At 37.7% G+C, this 18,444-nt stretch overlaps 2 protein-coding genes across 3 annotated transcripts in view; both read left to right on the top strand.

The window, feature by feature from the left end:
• DHX40 (DEAH-box helicase 40) overlaps positions 1-6,894 on the top strand; it is a 40,804-nt gene extending 33,910 nt beyond the window's left edge. Inside the window, exons 15-18 of the mRNA XM_045525630.1 lie at positions 1,452-1,546; positions 4,350-4,419; positions 4,733-4,961; positions 5,577-6,894. Coding sequence (XP_045381586.1) covers positions 1,452-1,546; positions 4,350-4,419; positions 4,733-4,961; positions 5,577-5,716 — 534 coding nt within the window. The 3' untranslated portion in view covers positions 5,717-6,894. The remainder of the gene's footprint in view (positions 1-1,451; positions 1,547-4,349; positions 4,420-4,732; positions 4,962-5,576) is intronic.
• A 9,517-nt stretch (positions 6,895-16,411) lies between these two features.
• CLTC (clathrin heavy chain) overlaps positions 16,412-18,444 on the top strand; it is a 67,659-nt gene continuing 65,626 nt past the window's right edge. Inside the window, exon 1 of one of the 2 annotated variants that reach the window (XM_045525628.1) lies at positions 16,412-16,909. In XM_045525628.1, the coding sequence (XP_045381584.1) occupies positions 16,868-16,909 (42 nt within the window). In that variant the 5' untranslated portion in view covers positions 16,412-16,867. The remainder of the gene's footprint in view (positions 16,910-18,444) is intronic. The other variant, XM_045525629.1, reaches the window with a different exon arrangement.

The raw sequence follows: 18,444 nt of genomic DNA, 5'->3' as shown, positions 1-18,444 counted from the left end.
GTTTGCATCTTCTAGCATTGTATGTAAATGGAATCATATAGTATGTACTTTTTTTTTTTTTTTTTTGGTCTGGCTTCTTTTACTTAGCATAATTGTTATTTTTTCAATTCTATATTTTTTTAATGTGGTAAAATACAATTCACATACAATTTACCATTTTTAAGTGTACAGGTCAGTGACATTAAGAACATTCACAATGTTGTGCAATCTTTGCCACTTCTCCATCTCCAGAATTTTTCATCATCCCATACTAAAACTCTGTACCCACCAAACAATAACTTCCCATTTCCTTCTTCCCACAACCCCTGGAAACCACTGTTCTACTTTCTGTCTTTCTGTTTTGTTTTGAGTATTTTCTATATGCTTTGTCTTCAAGTTCACTAATCTTTTCTTCTGCAATGTCTAATCTGCCCATTAATCTCATCCATTATGTTTTTCATCTCAGATATTGTAATTTTTATCTCTAGATGTTGGATTTGAGTCTTTAAAAGTCTTTGTTTTATTTTTTAGGTCTCTAACTTTTTGAACATATGTAATCCAGTTACAACATATAATTATAATATAAATATAATTAACATCTGTGCCAATTCTAGGTTGCTTTTGATTGATCGATCTATGTCCTCACTATTGGTTGTATTTTCCTGCTTTTTCGCATGCCTGATAATTTTTCAATGAATGCCAAACATTTATTTTTATATTCTAGTTACTTTAAAGTGGTTTGATCTTTTTTTGTATGGTAGGTGGGGTCAAAGCAGTGCTCAGTCCAGGGCTAGTTATTCCCCACTACTGAGGCAAGGGCTCTCTGAGTACACTTCTCAAAACTGTGTGAGTTATAAGATATTCTAGTCTAGCTTATAGGAAAGGCATCTTTCCTAGCCCTGTGTAAATACTATGCACTGTTACTTCTTATCCTTCTGAGAAGTTCTTTTCCTGAGTTGGTAGTTTCCTCACATTTATATGTGTTAATCAGTACTCAGCTGAGCACTAGAGGAGGACCTTTTACATCTCCCTGGAGTTCTGTCTCTGTGTAGTTCTGTTCTTTGTTGAACTCTGTCCTGTGAATTCTAGCCACCTTGGCCTTCCTGGATTCTCAGCTCTGTCTCCTTAACCCAGGGAGTTCTCTGGGTTCCATTTGGGTTCTTCTTTTCTGTACCTTGGTCCACAGTCTTCTCAGGGCTGCAAGCTGGGGCATTTGTTGGGCTTACATCATTTATTTCTTATCTCTCAAGAGTCACTGTCCTTTGTTGCCTGATATACAGTGTTTTGGAAATCATTATTTCATATATTTTGTTCACTTTTTGGTTGTTACAGGTGGAAAGGTAAATCTGTTCCCTCTTCTTACTCCTTATTATCCAGAAGCAGAAGTCTTTAGAAATGTGGATTTTTCTAAATAAAGGATTATTTCAAATTGTTCTATGATATTTACCACTGTATATATATTCTTTCTACAGCAAAGCGATTTCCCAAGAGAAACCTTTGAAGGCCCTAAACATGAAGTACTACGAAGATGTCTTTGTGCAGGCTATTTCAAAAATGTAGCCCGAAGGTAAGCAATAAGAGCTTGAGAGACGGATCAATAAAAACTACTGTATTTGACTACAGTATTGAACTATTTATTATTAAAAATTGAAGGTGTGATTTAAGCTCTGTGATGATGATGACATCAATTACAATGACCTTTTTCATAATTGTCACTTGTGTAGTAGGAGCTGCAGAGGCTCTGAGTGGGATATTAGAACTCAAGCAGGGTATGAGGGGAGTGTATGTAGAGTGGCTGTCCATCATGGGTTATCATCACCTATGGCAAGTGACAGGGTTTACTTGTGGAGCGGTGGCCCTGTGTGGAGTATGAAAGCTAAACAGGTTGAGGATGGCATCCTTGAGAAAGGGTAGCTTGGCATGGAGTGGCAGAGCTTGAAATTTGAGGAGGAGTTTTTGGTGTGGGATGTCAGTCTGAGTGTAGTGAAGAGAGCATCTTTGTAGGGAAAGGAGTAACAGTGGTGGTGATGGAAGATACATTATATACAAAGGAATTAATCTCATAACTATATTAATAATGATAATAGTAAAGGAAGTTAGAAATTCTGAAAGGGAGAAGATGAGAATGTGGTTGGTGTTGGATTGAAATTTCAGTGTATCATTATGAAGTTATGATTTTCAGTATAGAGGGATGGATGATATATATGGGAATAAAAATAGATTTTAGTGTGTATATATATATATAACGTGTTGTATGTCTGTAACATACATACATATATAACCTAGCTCTGAGAGGGACTGGCAGCAGCGATGCCAATAATAGTAATGAATAGCCAGGCATGGTGGTGCATGCCTGTAGTCCCAGCTACTGGGGAGGCTGAGGCAGGAGGATCTCTTGAGCCCAGGAGTTTGAGGTTGCTGTGAGCTAAGCTGATGGCATGGCACTTTAGCCTGGGTAACAGAGCAAGACTCTGTCTCAAAAAAAAAAAAAAAAAAAGCCCATAGTAGCAATGAATACACTTAATGCCCAGGTCTTGACTTGGGACAACCATCTACCACTTAAAGGAATCAAGGCTCTTTGGAGAAATGGGGCTAGGAAAGTGCAAGATGAACTTTGAACATCTTATTTTTGTGAACAAGCAAAGAAGTGATTGATGAAGGTTGAGGCCATGTCAGAAGTACCTAGAAACCAACTTGAAGAGGCCCCAAATGATCAAACAAGGGACATTTTAAGCATCAAAATAAATAATAGTAAAGGATTGTAACTCAATAAAAGGTGAAATCATGGATCTATAGTGATACAGATAAACATGTGAGTAAATTAAAAGCTTAATGAAAAATAGAATTATTTACATAGTTAAGCTCCTCTCCACAAAATTCTTGTTTATTACAAAGGAAAAAAGTAACTTTACAGTGGAGAACCCTGGCAGATCCTACCTAAATCAAACAAAGTGAACATCATCAGTAATGAAACAAATTGAAATCATGTTCTTCCTGATAAAATACAAAGAGGAAAACATAACATTCTGGGATATTCCTGCCAAAGATGCATAACCTGAATCTAATCATCTTGAAACAGACAAACTCAAATTGAGGGACATATTACAAAATAACTAGCCTATAATCTTTAAAGGTATCAAGATCATAAAAGTCAAAGAAAGACGGAGGAAGAATTCTAGAATGTATGAGACTAAAGGGACATGAAAAGTAAAGGCACTGCATGATTCTGAACTGGATCCTTTTGCTATAAAGGATATTATTGGGACATTTGGTGGAACTTCACTTTGGTCTTAGGATTACATGTTAATAATGTATCAGTGTTAATTTCCCGATTTTGATGGTTATATTATGGCTATGTAAGAGAATATCCTTGATTGTAGGAAATGCACACTCAAGTATTTAGGGAATGATGTGGCATCAGGTTGGTAGCTTACTCACAAATGGTTCTGGTAAAAAAAGATTTTTGTACTGTACTTGCAACTTTTCTATAAATTTAGATTGTTTTAGAATTTTAAAAATATGGTATATCTTGGTTACCTGCTATGTGCCAAACACTGGGCAGGTACTGAAGATAGAAACGTGGAGTAACATGTGAGTTCTGAACTCTTGTTGATATTTATGTCTAGTGAAGGACACAGATATGTAAATGAATAATTAGAATGCAGTCTGATCTGGGCTACACTAAGAATATTTACAAAGTACTATAGGAAATCAGCTATGGTGACAGTTGAACTAGGGCTATTATTTTGACAAGTTTTTTGGAATGACATTTATGTAGGGAAGTGTAGAAGAGGATAAGAATTTGAAATTAAGAGCATGAATTAGAAAAATGATAGGTGAAATTTTCTAATTATCAGATTTTAGAATAGCAAAAAATAACTTATACCTTTAAAAAGAGATATAGCATAATATAAGGAAACTATACTTAAGTCAGAAGAACTATGTTTAGGACTTGGTTTCACTATGCCTTAGCTCTGTGATCTTGAGAAGGCTAGCTAATTTATCTGAGTCTCAGTTTTGACCCTCTTTTAATAAAGTGCCCTGGCTCTCAAAGTTCTCAGTTGTTTTGAGGCTTTGTTATGAAAGCATTTTGGAAACTCTAAAGCACAAACACAACATTATTGTTAATATTATTACTTATTGACCAGAAATGCTTATACTTAATTGCAGTGACTATTTAAATTATATCATTAATTTAAGATGAATTAGTAGACAGATTATAGTGACAGTTGAATAAACTTAAACCTCTGCCTATAACACTCTAGTAGAATATACAAAGAGTGTATATAATTGTGTATTGTTGAACTTAATTTTCTACTTACTGCATTGTCTTACTTCTGGTCTTCAGCATTTTGTTTTTCTGTTTATAGATCTGTCGGGAGAACATTTTGCACAATGGATGGGCGTGGAAGCCCAGTTCACATTCATCCTTCCTCAGCAGTAAGTACTTTATTTTTAATAAAGGGAAGACATTTGTAAAGGTGTAAAAATAAGTAATACATGAATGTCTTCTTTTTGCTTTGAGGTTAAATTTACATATATATATATATATATATACACACACACACACACACACACACACACACATACATACATACATATATATATATACATAAGGGTATTGGTTGCCCATTCCTCCTGTTTGAAGAAGATAGGAATTCATTCAGAAAGATTTGGGCTATTATTTAGCTGGTCTAATGTGGAATAGGGCAGGTTATTGAATTATCATCCTTAAATGAATTCTTTTGTATAGCTTCATGAACAGGAAACCAAACTTGAATGGATCATTTTTCATGAGGTATTGGTTACCACCAAAGTCTACGCAAGAATTGTGTGTCCAATTCGTTATGAATGGGTGAGAGACTTGTTACCCAAGTTGCATGAATTTAATGCACATGATTTGAGCAGTGTGGCTCGACGTGAAGTGAGAGAAGATGCAAGGAGGAGATGGACAAATAAGGAAAATGTAAAGCAGCTAAAGGGTGAGTGAATCATTTGTTCTATTATTAACCACTGTGCATACTACTTCCCAGCAGTGCTTTGCTATTTTTGTTTATAAAATTTTGTGAATTACTACCTCAGAAACTCCTTTTTTCCAAGGGGATTTTTCCATGAAATATTAGGTCCCTGGTTGGGAGGCATAAACAATTGTGGTACTGAACTAGGACAGAAAGCTTAGTTATAAGCTCACGTACACCAAAAGCTTTTCAGTAAAGCTTATTGAAGTTGAATGATGGAGAATATTGTATTTTCCTTACTTAACATCACTGGAAATAGAACGGTGAAGAATTTTGCTCAGGAAATTATAGAAGAGTCTTTAGAAATGTTAGCCACTAGGTGTTTTGTTGCAGTGTTATAACACTGTGCCACATGCTGGAATTAGGGTCCATTTTTCTGAATCACTGGCCTCAGTGCTCTTAATTTTTTAACCGTAGGCTATACCTTTTTTCAAAAGGGCAAAATTTAATTCTCTCCTTATTCTTTTTCTTTTCTTAACATTGAAAAATTTGGGCATCTCTTTCTCTAAGAAGTGTTACCATTTGTAGCATTGAATCTCAAACCCAAAGTTTTATTGGATTAATTTGTAATGTTTTCAGATGGAATATCAAAAGAAGTCCTAAAGAAAATGCAAAGAAGAAATGATGACAAATCCATATCGGATGCACGGGCTCGTTTCCTTGAGAGAAAGCAGCAGAGGACCCAGGACCACAGTGACACACTGAAGGAAACAGGCTAAGCTGTGAACCCTCCAATTCAGGAAGTAGGAAAAGCAGCCAGGAGATGTGTTTCTACTTTGCCAGTTATTTCCGACAACACTACCAAGAGGAAGTGGTCAGCAGCTATTATTAGCCTATGGGCTAAAAGCAAATCAAAGCTTATAAATCAAAGCTCGTCAATACTAATAAGTGGAATTTTCAAAGAAAAGATTGGGTTGCCATAGTCATAGGCATACATGAAACCAATGAAAGACAATGCCTGTAACGTTTTCCTCACTTCAATTCTGCTGGCCTTAACTGGTATCAAACGCTGTCATTGAGATATTTTCAAAGAACATTGACTTGTATTTAATCAGCGTATATTCCATTTGCATTGAAGTATTAAAAATTATTTTCCTTAAATCTCTTTAAGGCCTTCTTGTTGCTATTAGAATAGTGTTATATCAGGTATGTGACCATTTCCTTCAGAAGGCTGAACATAAGAGGTTTTACTCAGCAATACTTAGATGTCTAACTGTTTAATTGTTACAGAGCTTTATAGATATTTAGAGAAGAGAATCAATTAGTAAATAAAATTGCCTATGGCAGGATTCTTTCTTGAATTAATATTAATCCTTAAATTGATTTTTCTGGGATTATACAAATTCATTTTTATATAAAAGTATATTGTTTAAAACATTAGCTATAGCCATTAACCAAAGGACAGATGATATATATATATATGTATGTGTGTGTGTATATATATATATATATATATTCGTTCTTTTTTAGCTGTGCCTACATACTTATATCAGCACCATGTATGTAGGTGTGACAGTGCTTTCAAACAACCCTTCCACCTGGCCTACTCTACTGCCTCCAGCTGCTTGGGTAGGACCATGTAAACATCCATTATGTCGATCTTGAGATGAGATTTTCAAAGCAGTCAACACTATTTCACCAGTGTTTCAAATTGGAACTTTGAGGCTAGCTAGTATCACACTCAGGCCACACTCAGCACTTGCCCACTCCTGTTTACTGCCTTGTATTCTAGTTATTTGTGTATTTGTCTGTCTCTTCACTAGATTATACGCTCCTTGTGGGCAGGGACTATGTCTTTTTCATCTTTGTATCTTTCATGGCACCTAGCATAGTGCTTTGCACATAGTAGTCACTCAATGTTTGTTAAATAAAGCTATTAGTGTCATTAAACTCAAAAGACAGTATAATGTGTGTTTTCAGATATTTTGTATGAAAATTAAGAATTTAAATTTTTTATAGGCAACTAACTCTTTTCTAGTTATTTCCTTTGGAATCTAAACGGTCTTATGTTCAATATTAGAAACTTGAAGCCTTTATTGAAAAAGCTCATGAGGACCCAAATCCATGTCTTTGTCCATGAAGTGAGGTGAGTGGTAATGGTTTTTCTTTACCTTTCCAGCATTTTAATTTGTTCATTTTTATCTTTAGTGCTACAGACACATAATCATTTAGTCCTGTCAGTTTCTCTTCTCAGGTATATGTATCAGGGCATTTCCTTAGATGTGGTGTGAGGGGCTGTGTGGATTCTTGGAATGAAAGCTCCCTTAATTCAGTAAATATTTACTAAACATATATTCTAGATCTATGGTCCATAGTCACATTTTATCAGTTGTTTCAATAACATCCTTTATAGAATTTTTCTCCAGTTTGGGATTCAGTCGAGGATTATATATTGTGTTTAATCTCTTAAATCTAGAAAAGGTCTTCTGTCTTTCTTTTTCACAGCATTAACATTTTTTAATAATATAGGCTAGTTATTTTATAGAATGTTCTCAATTTGGGTTTCTCTAATGTTTCCTCTTGGTCATGCATTTTTGACTATAATATACTGCATAAGTGATACAGTGTCTTTCTTGGATGTCACATCTGGCGGTACATGGCATTTGTCCCTTATTGGTTATTTTGATTTTGGTTACTTGGTTAGAGTGTTTTTATTTCTTCAACTTCTTCTTATAATTCATAAGTAATTTGAGGGGAGATACTTTGAAATGATGTAAAACATTCCTCAAAATATGACCATCTGGATTTATCATCAATTGATTCTTACTTGAATCAGTTTTATTCTTACGGTTACAAAATGGTGATTTTTTTCTTAATTCTTTTCTTTTCTTTTCTTTTCTTTTTTTTTTTTTTTGAGACAGAGTCTCACTCTGTTGCCTGGGCTAGAGTGCTGTGGCGTCAGCCTAGCTCACAGCAACCTCAAACTCCTGGGCTTAAGCAATCCTCCTGCCTCAGCCTCCTGAGTAGCTGGGACTACAGGCATGCGCCACCATGCCCGGCTAATTTTTCTATATATATTTTTAGCTGTTCATATAATTTCTTTCTATTTTTAGTAGAAATGGGGTCTCGCTCTTGCTCAGGCTGGTCTTGAACTCCTGAGCTCAAACAATCCTTCTGCCTCGGCCTCCCAAAGTGCTAGGATTACAGGCGTGAGCCACTGTGCCCGGCCTTAATTCTTTTCTATATTTATTTGTTGGTATTATATTGTAAGGAAGAACTTTCCTTGAAGGATGAATTTTTGATAAACAGATGGGGACTAGGAAGAGCATGGATCACGAGAGAGAATTAGAAAGTCCCAGGGGGTGTTTGATATGGGTGGCAAACAGTCCAGTTTACTTGATGCATAGAATATATATAGGAGAGTAGTAGTAGGCTGAAAATGTTGGTTGGGTAAGATTATGGAAAGCTTTGAAAGCCAACCTGTGGAATTTGGAATTATTTTGTGGGATATATGGATTTGTTAGAAGGGAAGGACATCGTTACAGCTTTGAGATAATTGTGACAATGGTATTGATAAAAATAATTTCCATTTTTCAATTTTCATTGAGAGGGTTGTGAGAAAAATAGCATCAAGGGAATGCTGGATCTAGTTGAGGGAATAAAGTGGAAATAACCTTGGAGGAAAGGTGGTGGTTATGGAGGAGTTTGTTCTTCAAGGAATGGGAATTCACCTTCAAATTACTAAACGAAACAGAGCAAAAAGAAACTATGACAAGTGTTGTAACAGAAAAGTGGGCAAAGGACATGGTCAGTCATTTCATAAAAGAGGAAACAGTAATGGTTGATAAATAAGGAAAGATAATGAACCTTACTAGTAATAATTAGGGAGATGCAGATGAAAATAACAGTAAAATGCCATTCATTCCTACCAGATTGGCAACAGTTAATATGCCTGAAAAGTGTTGCTGTAGGAGAATAAATTGCTCTTAGAGAACATTTTGGCAGTATCTAGTAAAGTTAGAGCTGTGTACAACCTGTGACCTAGTAAATTCATCTCTAGCTTTAAATCCTAGAAACTCTTTGAGATTCTATAAAATATTCTGTTCCTCATAAAATTTGACTTCTGTAGATTTAGCATCAGTTGCTGATACTATTACATAATACATAAAAATGTTAAATATATTACATCATTCATTAAAATGTTAAATATACCATTGTTTCTAATAGTAAAAATTTGAAAACAGTACACATATATATAGCTATCAATAAGGAAAAGATTTAATAAATTGTGATATGTTCTTATAGTCAAATTCTGTACAGCAAGTAAAAGTGATTTTTGAGGCTCCTGATACATGCTTTTTAACTGCTTTGCAGAATAGACGAACCAGTTCATATTCCTACAAGCAATGTAGGAAAGTGCCAATCTTACTACACCCTTATGGTCCCTCATAAATATTTTAATTATAGACAAAAGGTGCCTCATTATCTTAATTTGCATATTTAGATATTTAATGATTTTTCAATATGTTCAAACTATCTATAGGAAGTAATAAAATTACCTGATTTGAATTTGATAAGGTCAGATAGTAAATATTTTAGGCTTTTTGGCCATACAGCCTCTGTTGCAACTACTGTGCTATTATAGTATGAAGGCAATAACAGGTAATACATAAACAAATATCACTGTGCTCTAATAAAACTGCATGGAGAATGAAATTCAAATTTCATATATTAATATTTTTCATGTCAGGAAATCCAGTCAGCCCTCCATATCTGGGGTTCTGTACCTGCAGACTGAACTAGCTGCAGATTGGATTGAAAATATGCCAAAGAAAACCCAATAAAAAATAATGCAAATAATAAACAAAACAGTATAACAACTATTTACATATCATTTACATTGTATTAGTTATTATAAGTAATCTAGAGGTGTTTAAACTATACAGGAGGATATACGTAGGTTATATGCAAATACCACCCATATTATGTAAGGGACTTGAGCATCTGCCAGATTTTGGTACTGGGGATGGTGCCCTGGAACCAAACCCCTGCTGATACTAAGGGATGACAGTATTATTGTTTTGATTTCAGTTTTTTACCACTTGTACTTGAATCCAGAAAAGCTGCTTTTCACATTCCTATTCTAATTTAAAGGAACATTTCATTTCAAGAAAAGGTCTTAATTTAATGAAATGTCAGATTTTTCTGGTTTTTACTTTTTCTTTTCTTCATAGCAGAGATGATGGGACTGAGCATAATATCAGAAATCAATAAATCTTAATTTTAATATTTATTTTCCCAAAGATTTTCAGAATAATCCTATGATTTGTTACCTGTTCCTTTAAACCTAAAATAAATATTATATAAATAATATAAAATTCCCTTATGAAACTGTTAAAGATTTTTCAAAGAAAATTAGTCACATTACTTGTCCAGATAAAATATCCATATTTTTCTGACCTAATAATATTATTACTTGATTCTCAGCCAAAATAAAGGAAATTAGATGAGTTAACCTAAAATACAGCCCAGCACCCAGTATGGAGCTTTGCATATGGGATGTATTTATGAATGATTGCTGTGCTAACTCCATTACTAACAGCATAAGTTAGCTGAGGCTTCAAATTAAATGGGTGGTGCAGTCAACAAATGCTATAATAGCTGGAGTAATAAGGTAAATGGATTTTAAGCTGAGTTTTCAAGGAAGAGTAGGACTTGGACTGAAACAAAAACTGAGAATTTGTGTGATTGGGGAGAGGAACCAGAGTTAAACAATGCAAAGATTATCAGTGTCACCTCAAGAAGTGGGTTTTGAAGGGTGTTTTGCAGTGTGTGGTCTGTATCTTGGGTTAACACTAAGTAGGTCAAATGAAGAATGATTTGAGTGCTACTTACTCTTGGAGGAAGAAATATTTGAAAGTCAGCTTGGGCTGGGATTTTCCTTTTATAGTGTGCCATTGTGTGCTAGTCTGCTACTTCATTTAGTGCCCTTTAAAAAAAATGGAATTTTAATCTCATTTCCACATCTGATCTGGTGGCTCAGCTAGACAGTAACTAAAATATAGGGATCGTAAGAGCTGTCTTTATCAGGTTAGTTTTTATTTTCACCATGTAGAAAGCTTTGTACAGTAGTCCCTCATCTGCAGTTTCAGTTACCTGTGTTCAACTGTGGTCCAAAAGTAGGTGACTACAGTATGATATTTTGACAGAGCAAGACCACATTCATGTAACTTTTATTACAGTGAGTTGTTATAATTGTTTCATTATTATTTAGTCTCTTACAGTACCTAATTTATGTTAAACATTATCAGAGGTATATACTGTATAAGGTTCTGTTCTAGCTGCGGTTTTGGGCATTTGCTGGGGGTCTTGGAACATATTCCCAGTAAATAAGGAGGGACTACTGTATTTGGAACTACTGATCCCAAGTGATCAGTGGCCAGTGGAACTAACCTAGAGAACTTTTCTTGGTGTTAATGGGTCTGGCTCAGAAAAGAAACATAAAATTTAAGTCAATAAATATGAGATAGGCTCATATGAATGCTATATATTTTTCATCACTGGAGTATTATAGAATGAATAATAGTTGTATGGTTCTATACATAGAACCATAAACTCAAAGTTATTTGGAATATGAGCAACCAGGAAAAGGAAATAACCAGATGTTTGGTTCGTTTTATATAATAATATATTTTTAACAGCCATGACAGGATAAGATAAGGCGTTTTTGTTTTGTTTTGTTTTTTTGAGACAGAGTCTCACTCTGTTGCCCAGGTTAGAGTAGTGCCGTGGCATCAGCCTAGCTCACAGCAACCTCAAACTCCTGGGCTCAAGCCATCCTACTGCCTCAGCCTCCCGAGTAGCTGGGACTACAGGCATGTGCCACCATGCCTGGCTAATTTCTTCTATATATTTTTAGTTGTCCGGTTATTTTCTTTCTATTTTTTAGTAGAGACAGGGTCTGGCTCTTGCTCAGGCTGGAAGATAAGGCGTTTTAAACAAAGTAAATCCTAGTGTGTCCTAGGTTTAGTACATATTCAGCTCAGGCTGCATTTGCAGGCGTACTATATAAAAACTGTTTACCGTGATGAACCTGAGGGCTTCAAGATTCAGAATTGCTTTGCCTGTATCAATTTTTTCAAAAAGACTTTACAAAGAATTTACCATTGATTATTTAATTTTATATTGTAGGTACTGAAAAATGTTTGTTGAAGAACATTAGATTATAATTTCTTGAAACTTTGTTATTGAGTTAATCAAAACTTTGTTTACCAAGTCTCAGTCCTTAACTATTCTGAGGAAGTGAGAGTTTACTACCATTAACAAGGCTGCAGATGTGCATTGCTACTGGCAGAACTATCCCTAGAGTATGACAAAAGATCAAAATTGCTAAGGGAAAATGTTTGTGGGTCATGCTTTACTTTGAACCAGTGACATTAATAACTCTGGGGGGTGAAAACAGAGTTTTACTTATTTAGAAATAGGAAAAAAAAAGCCCTTAACAGCTGTTTCCACACTCTCACCCTCATTGATGTAAGATTTTATAGATCTTGTGAGCTATAGAGCTTCTTGTGACTTGTTTTTGCATGTGAGAGTATTACTTGGCATCTAACTCTCTATTGATCATCAGAGTTAAAATGCTTCTGGGTTTTTATGTCCCCTATGTTCTGTGAATTGCTATATTTAAACCAACTTTCGTGAGATGACTTTTTAAGGTAATGTCATGAACCACTCCATTCCTCTGCGGGGATCTGATTTAACCTTTAGAAAACATGGGAGGGGCCTATATAATGTGACTACATTCCAGGTTGGATCCCTACAGGGCTGGTTTTGCCTTTTCACTTGAAATATGCTCAATGCTGATACAGGGTAAAGACTAACTATAGCTCTAACTATAGCTCTTGCCATCCATGATACCTCACAAAACTTGTCTATATAAATATATAAAGGTTTAATACAAACCTGACTAGTGAATGATGTCAAGAGTATAAGCTCAGGTCCATTTCATACTGAAATAAAATGGCCATTAATTTTTTTCTTTTCTTGCTTTGAAAATGTTTCCTTCATTTTTCATTTTTGAGGGGAAGCCTTGCTTATAGTCAGTGCCTTATACAGGGCATTTTTTTTTTTTTTTTTTTTGAGACAGAGTCTCGCTTTGTTGCCCGGGCTAGAGTGAGTGACATGGCATCAGCCTAGGTCACAGCAACCTCAAACTCCTGGGCTTAAGCGATCCTACTGCCTCAGCCTCCCGAGTAGCTGGGACTACAGGCATGCGCCACCATGCCCGGCTAATTTTTTCTATATAGATTTTTAGCTGTCCAAATCATTTCTTTCTATTTTTTTTTTGGTAGAGACGGGGTCTCACTCTTGCTCAGGCTGGTCTCGAACTCCTGACCTCGAGCGATCCACCCACCTCGGCCTCCCAGAGTGCTAGGATTACAGGCGTGAGCCACCACGCCCGGCCTGGGGCATTTTTTTTTACTGGCATTTGATATCCAGGTCTTTATCTTTTTGCTGTTCTTTATCTTGCATGAAAGCATAAAGATCTAGTCAGTCTAGTATCACTGGGATTTGTGTCAGTGGCCTTAGGGGGCTGAGATGTTTTAAAGTTGTTTAAATGGCAAAACCAGGTATCTTACTTAGGTAATAGTAAAATATGTCTTTCATGGCTTTGTTAAAATCTGAATTGTAAATATGTGGTACAATGGATTAGTTTTAAAGTTCTGATTTAAAATTAATCTCTGAATATCTGAGAAATGCCTTTGCTTTGTGACTTTTGCAATGCAGCTAATTCAAGCTGTTTTTAAAAGATCAAGTTTTTAAAAGTCAGGGACCTTAGTGCGATGGCTGCTTGAAGATGAACAGCTGCAGAGGAATCCTACAGTGAAAGGGTTTTTTTGAGGTGTCATTCCACTGGGGGTAGTCTTAGTTCCTGGCATAAAATTAGTGGCACAATACAGGTTTCTTGAATAAGGTTTTGAGAAAGTGGCACTCCTCAAAATAACAGATCAAGCAATGTAGTTTCTGCTAATCACACTTACCGTGACTCATGACAAGGACCTACTGTTGATGAACATTCTGACAAAAATAGTTTGAAACTGAAAGAACTTGGCCATTTATTTTATTAACGTGGCTGCCTTGATGAAACATTTTATGAAACCAAAAGCCAGAATGATTCATTCATAGCAGTCCTATTAAAACTACTGGATTATTTGATTAGATTTTTAGATTATTATATCATAGCAAAAAACATTCTGGAATGCAGGATTTGTTTTCTGGTTTATTACATTATCTATTCTCCCCTCTAATTTAAGGTAATGCCTGAAAATAATGAAATTCAGGTACTACTTAAGTAACTTAACAGGGCCTAAGCCCTTGGGGTTTCTAAACCAGGGATTTAACAACCTTTCTTCTGCCTCTCCACCGTTAGCAAGAACAGCATACTCCCACAAAAAACATCTCTTATTATCCCACCCAAATTATAGATCTTCAAAAAGGTATAGGTAGGTTTTTAGTTTTTTTAATGTTAATTTGGACTTTTTTTCTCTTGAAAAATTTTAGATTAATTGATTTGAAGGGGCAGTGATGAGAATCCAGAATATTATAATCTATTTTTCTTCTCCTTAAATGATTTCTCAAAACAATGCATTCATTGGATTTCTGTGTGTGATGACACAGCAGTCACTTTAAACCGAACCTGAGTGCACTTTTTGGTTAGATATTTATTGCACATCAAATATCTAAGTTAAAAATCAATTGCTTTGGGTATTCTAAATGTACTTAGAGTTACAGGGTCTATATGAAAATGCAAGATACTTATTAGTAAATTAAAGTTCAGTAGCCCATTCATGATATAGCTCTTGCTTGTATCCCAGATTCTGAGATTGAAAATGTAACCTGATTAAGCTACTGCATTACTACAATAAAAAAACAGTAACTTCCTTAAAATTTTAATTTACAATTTGTGTATTTCCAAAAAGGACTTAAAGCAGCTACTATTAGACTGATATTAGAAAGGTCATTTCAAATGTTGCAGAACACAAAGCATCTTCAAATATTTGGCATAACAATGCAAAATGAAGCATAAATATTCACTCTTAGAAAATGGTGGCAAGGCTTTTCTTTGTAGAAGTCTCTGCCCTTTCCCTTTCCTGCCAGATTCTTCTCTCATCCTCAGTATATGAGATATAGTAAATATTTTGGGAAAAACACCACAAGCGACTAAAATGATTAAGCAGTCTTCTCACTCTGAGCAAAACTGCTTAATATACAAAATTATTATATACCCAATAGGGTTTTGTGTTCTTCAGCTGAAAAGGGCACCAAAAATAATTATCGTGGACTTGAGATTTTTTTCTGGAAATCTTTCTTGGGGGAAAAAAATCACATCTCTTATAAAGATGAAAGAAAGGTACAGAACCAAATTCTTTCATCCTTCATTGGTGCTATTATGAAATATTATTACATCTTATACTTTAGCAAGAAAGTACTGGGAAGGTTATTAATTGATAATGAATGCCGTAGATACCTTAATGCTGTTAGAAGATACGATGCTCCAGCTTTGAAGCGCCATAGCCTACACTGTTAACCTACAGGCAACGTTGAGGTGGTCCCCACTGAAATACACAGCTTAACAGTTAATTAATCCCTTTCCTCCAACAACCTTTATGTTTTGCCAACCATCCTTATGGAAATATTTGAGACTCATAAATTTGATGTGACTAAAAAAAAAAAATCCTCCTGCTACAATTTTGGTCCAATCACTTAACGTTATTTATGATACTCAAATTCTTCATCAGGCACATTACTAAGCTAGGCCGATACATGTCTGCCAAAATGTCCGCAGAAACGTTAAGAAAAGCTACCGTAAGGCCAGCTTGAAATACCTGATAAATGGCCTTCACTCTCCTTTGAGCTAATTTTTTAACAACACCCGAAGAGAATGCTGGTTCTACTTGGAATCCGCGCGTCGGGTTCTCTAACCGTCAGAAGGGCGTGTGTAAGGGCAGGGAGAATTTTCAACCCCATTTCATTCCCCCCTCCCAGGGATATAAGAAACCACCCACTGCATGAAACCAGGCGGGGGAGGAGTGCTGCAGCCAGCTGCCAAGGGAGCGCTCTGCAGCGGGGCCGTTTCCCTGAGTCACGGAGAGGGCGGGAGGCTGGGCCCATCTGCCCACGCCACGTCCTCTTCGTAAAGGGCTCAGTCGAAACAGGCAGGGGCCGCAGGGGAAGGGAGCAGCACCCGCCATGCCTCAAGGTGGCCCAACAGCCACCTCAATCCCAGGAAACGCCTCATTTCCTCGGAACCCGCTCTCCATTCTGGCAGCAACCAGCCGACCCTTCCTTATGAGCATCACGTGCACCTGGAAGTACGTGGGTGGGACCTAAAGCGCCTACGGAAATGACGCGAGTCGCTCAGAGTCGCATGATGTGGCAAAATGCAAAAAAAAAAAAAAAAGTGGGGGAGGGAGGAAAAAGCTGGAGACTGGGGAAAGTGATGAGTCTAAAAAAGTAGTCCCTTCAGTTTCTCGATTTTGCCTCGTGCCGCATCAGCAAGCCAGGCTGTCCGCGCACTGCGCCCCGAATTCCTGCGCCCTGCCGCGGCGCGGCACTCCGTGGAAGGGTACATAAGGCGGCGGGCGTGAGGCGACAGGGCGGAGTTCTGTCCCCGGGATCCTTCCGCAGGGCTCAGCCGTTTCCGGAGTCTGCGCTGCGCCCGGTTCCGCCATTGCGGCTCTCCCGGCCCCTGGAGCCTCCGCCCCCGACCCGAGCTCTTTCGTCCGCCTGCCAGTTTCCTGCGTCCCCGGAGAGAATCCTGCTGAGCCCAGCCTCCCCCCTCCCCTTCTCCTCCTCTCCCTTGGAGAGTCCGGGCAGCAATTGCCCCGCAGCCCCAGTGACAGGAGGAGACCATACCCCCCGACAGCGCCATGGCCCAGATTCTGCCAATTCGTTTTCAGGAGCATCTCCAGGTGCGGCCGGGCCCGGGCTGGTGAGGGCTGTGGAGAGGGTGTAGGACGGATAAAAGAAGCTAGAGTCTGGGCCCGGGCAGGCCACGGTCTGTGGCGGGGGGTGGGGAACGTATGTCCGTGTTTGGGGTAGATGGAGGAGGGGGCGCCTATCTTAGTTTAAAGGGTTAAGTGATGTGGTTTGTATGGAAAGGACGGGCGTCGGAGTGCAAAGGGCTGAGGGCTGTGAGGCCAGGCCTGGGTCCGGAGGCCTCTCTGTCTTGCTTCCTGGATGGCCAAGAATTGGGCGTACTAATTCACCCCTCCCCATTTTATTCACTTCATTCATTTGGGTAGGGGTGTGGGAGGGAGGATTCTTCAGTGTTTCTCTCAGAGTAAGGATTCTCATCACCCCCTGGGCCAATGCAGGGCTGTCACCTTCCATTGCTCTCCTATTTCCCCCATCGTGTCAGCACCCAGGAGTTGTGGGGCGGGTGGGTTGGGGAGGAGCAACCTTTTTTCTTCCCTCTGCGGCTCTCCACGGAGAAAGGCACCTTCCCCGGGGGTGAGGGGTGGGGGGAACGGCGGGGGCTTGTCTCCTGCTTTCCCCGAGGCAGTAGGGACAGAAGGTCACTGAAGGAACAGAAAGAGGGTAGAATGGGGGAATGCATTTCTCAGGGCAATGTCAGTGTCAGTGCGTGAGGTTAAGGCCCCTAGGGGAACTCGCCTTTTTTTCCCCTTTCTTGATTTCTCTGGGAGTGATGTGGCTGTTAACCCCATCTCCTCCCCTTTGGTTCTAGAAGGTGGGAAGGAGTTATCAGAGGTTATCTTGAGGTCTTCTGGAGTCTGGCAGGTAGTTGTGGGATTGATGTATCATCTCAGGATTGCGTGGAATTAAACAGAGCCCTCGGGATAGAGCGCACCTGTTCGGAGACTGCAGGGTTATTTGGTCTGTAACTAGCTTCCCTTTAGTAGGTTCTAGAGTTCTTCCCCACAGTTCCTTATCCTGGAGGCAACATACTGTCTTATCTGGCAGCATGCCAATGGCCAGCCTAGGCAGGTGACCATTGGAAGGTTTCACTGAATTAAGTCTTTTCAGAGCTTCTACTTTTCCTGGTTCATCAATCCTGGTTTTTACTTTAGCTGAAAGAATTTATTCATATTAATTTGCTTTCTTTTCAAATATCCCCTTAAAGAAGCCTGTCTCAGCTCAATTTTCTGAAGGGCTAATTTCATAACGGTATGACATGACACTAATACTAGTGACCTATTGGACTCTTTACCATTGAAGGCAATTTTATTTACATTCTCTCATTGGTATACATAAAGGATTCTTGTTAATAAAAAGGTTTAATATTCAGGATATGAGTAACGTAATTTCATATTTCTTTACAGGTATTATCACATTGGCTTGCACTAGCAAGGAATTCTTTACCTTTAAGGCTTGAAATGTAAAGAATGATAAATCTTTACCCACAAAATGAATTAAATAATGCAGTTTTTTCAGTCATTTATAGTTTTCAAATAACGCATCTGATGTAATGGAATAGACCTTGACA

Source organism: Lemur catta, chromosome 15 (assembly GCF_020740605.2).
Source record: "Lemur catta isolate mLemCat1 chromosome 15, mLemCat1.pri, whole genome shotgun sequence".
Lineage (NCBI taxonomy): Eukaryota > Metazoa > Chordata > Mammalia > Primates > Lemuridae > Lemur > Lemur catta.
Note: the sequence above shows the minus strand (reverse complement) of the source record. Positions and strands in the feature narration are given on the sequence as shown.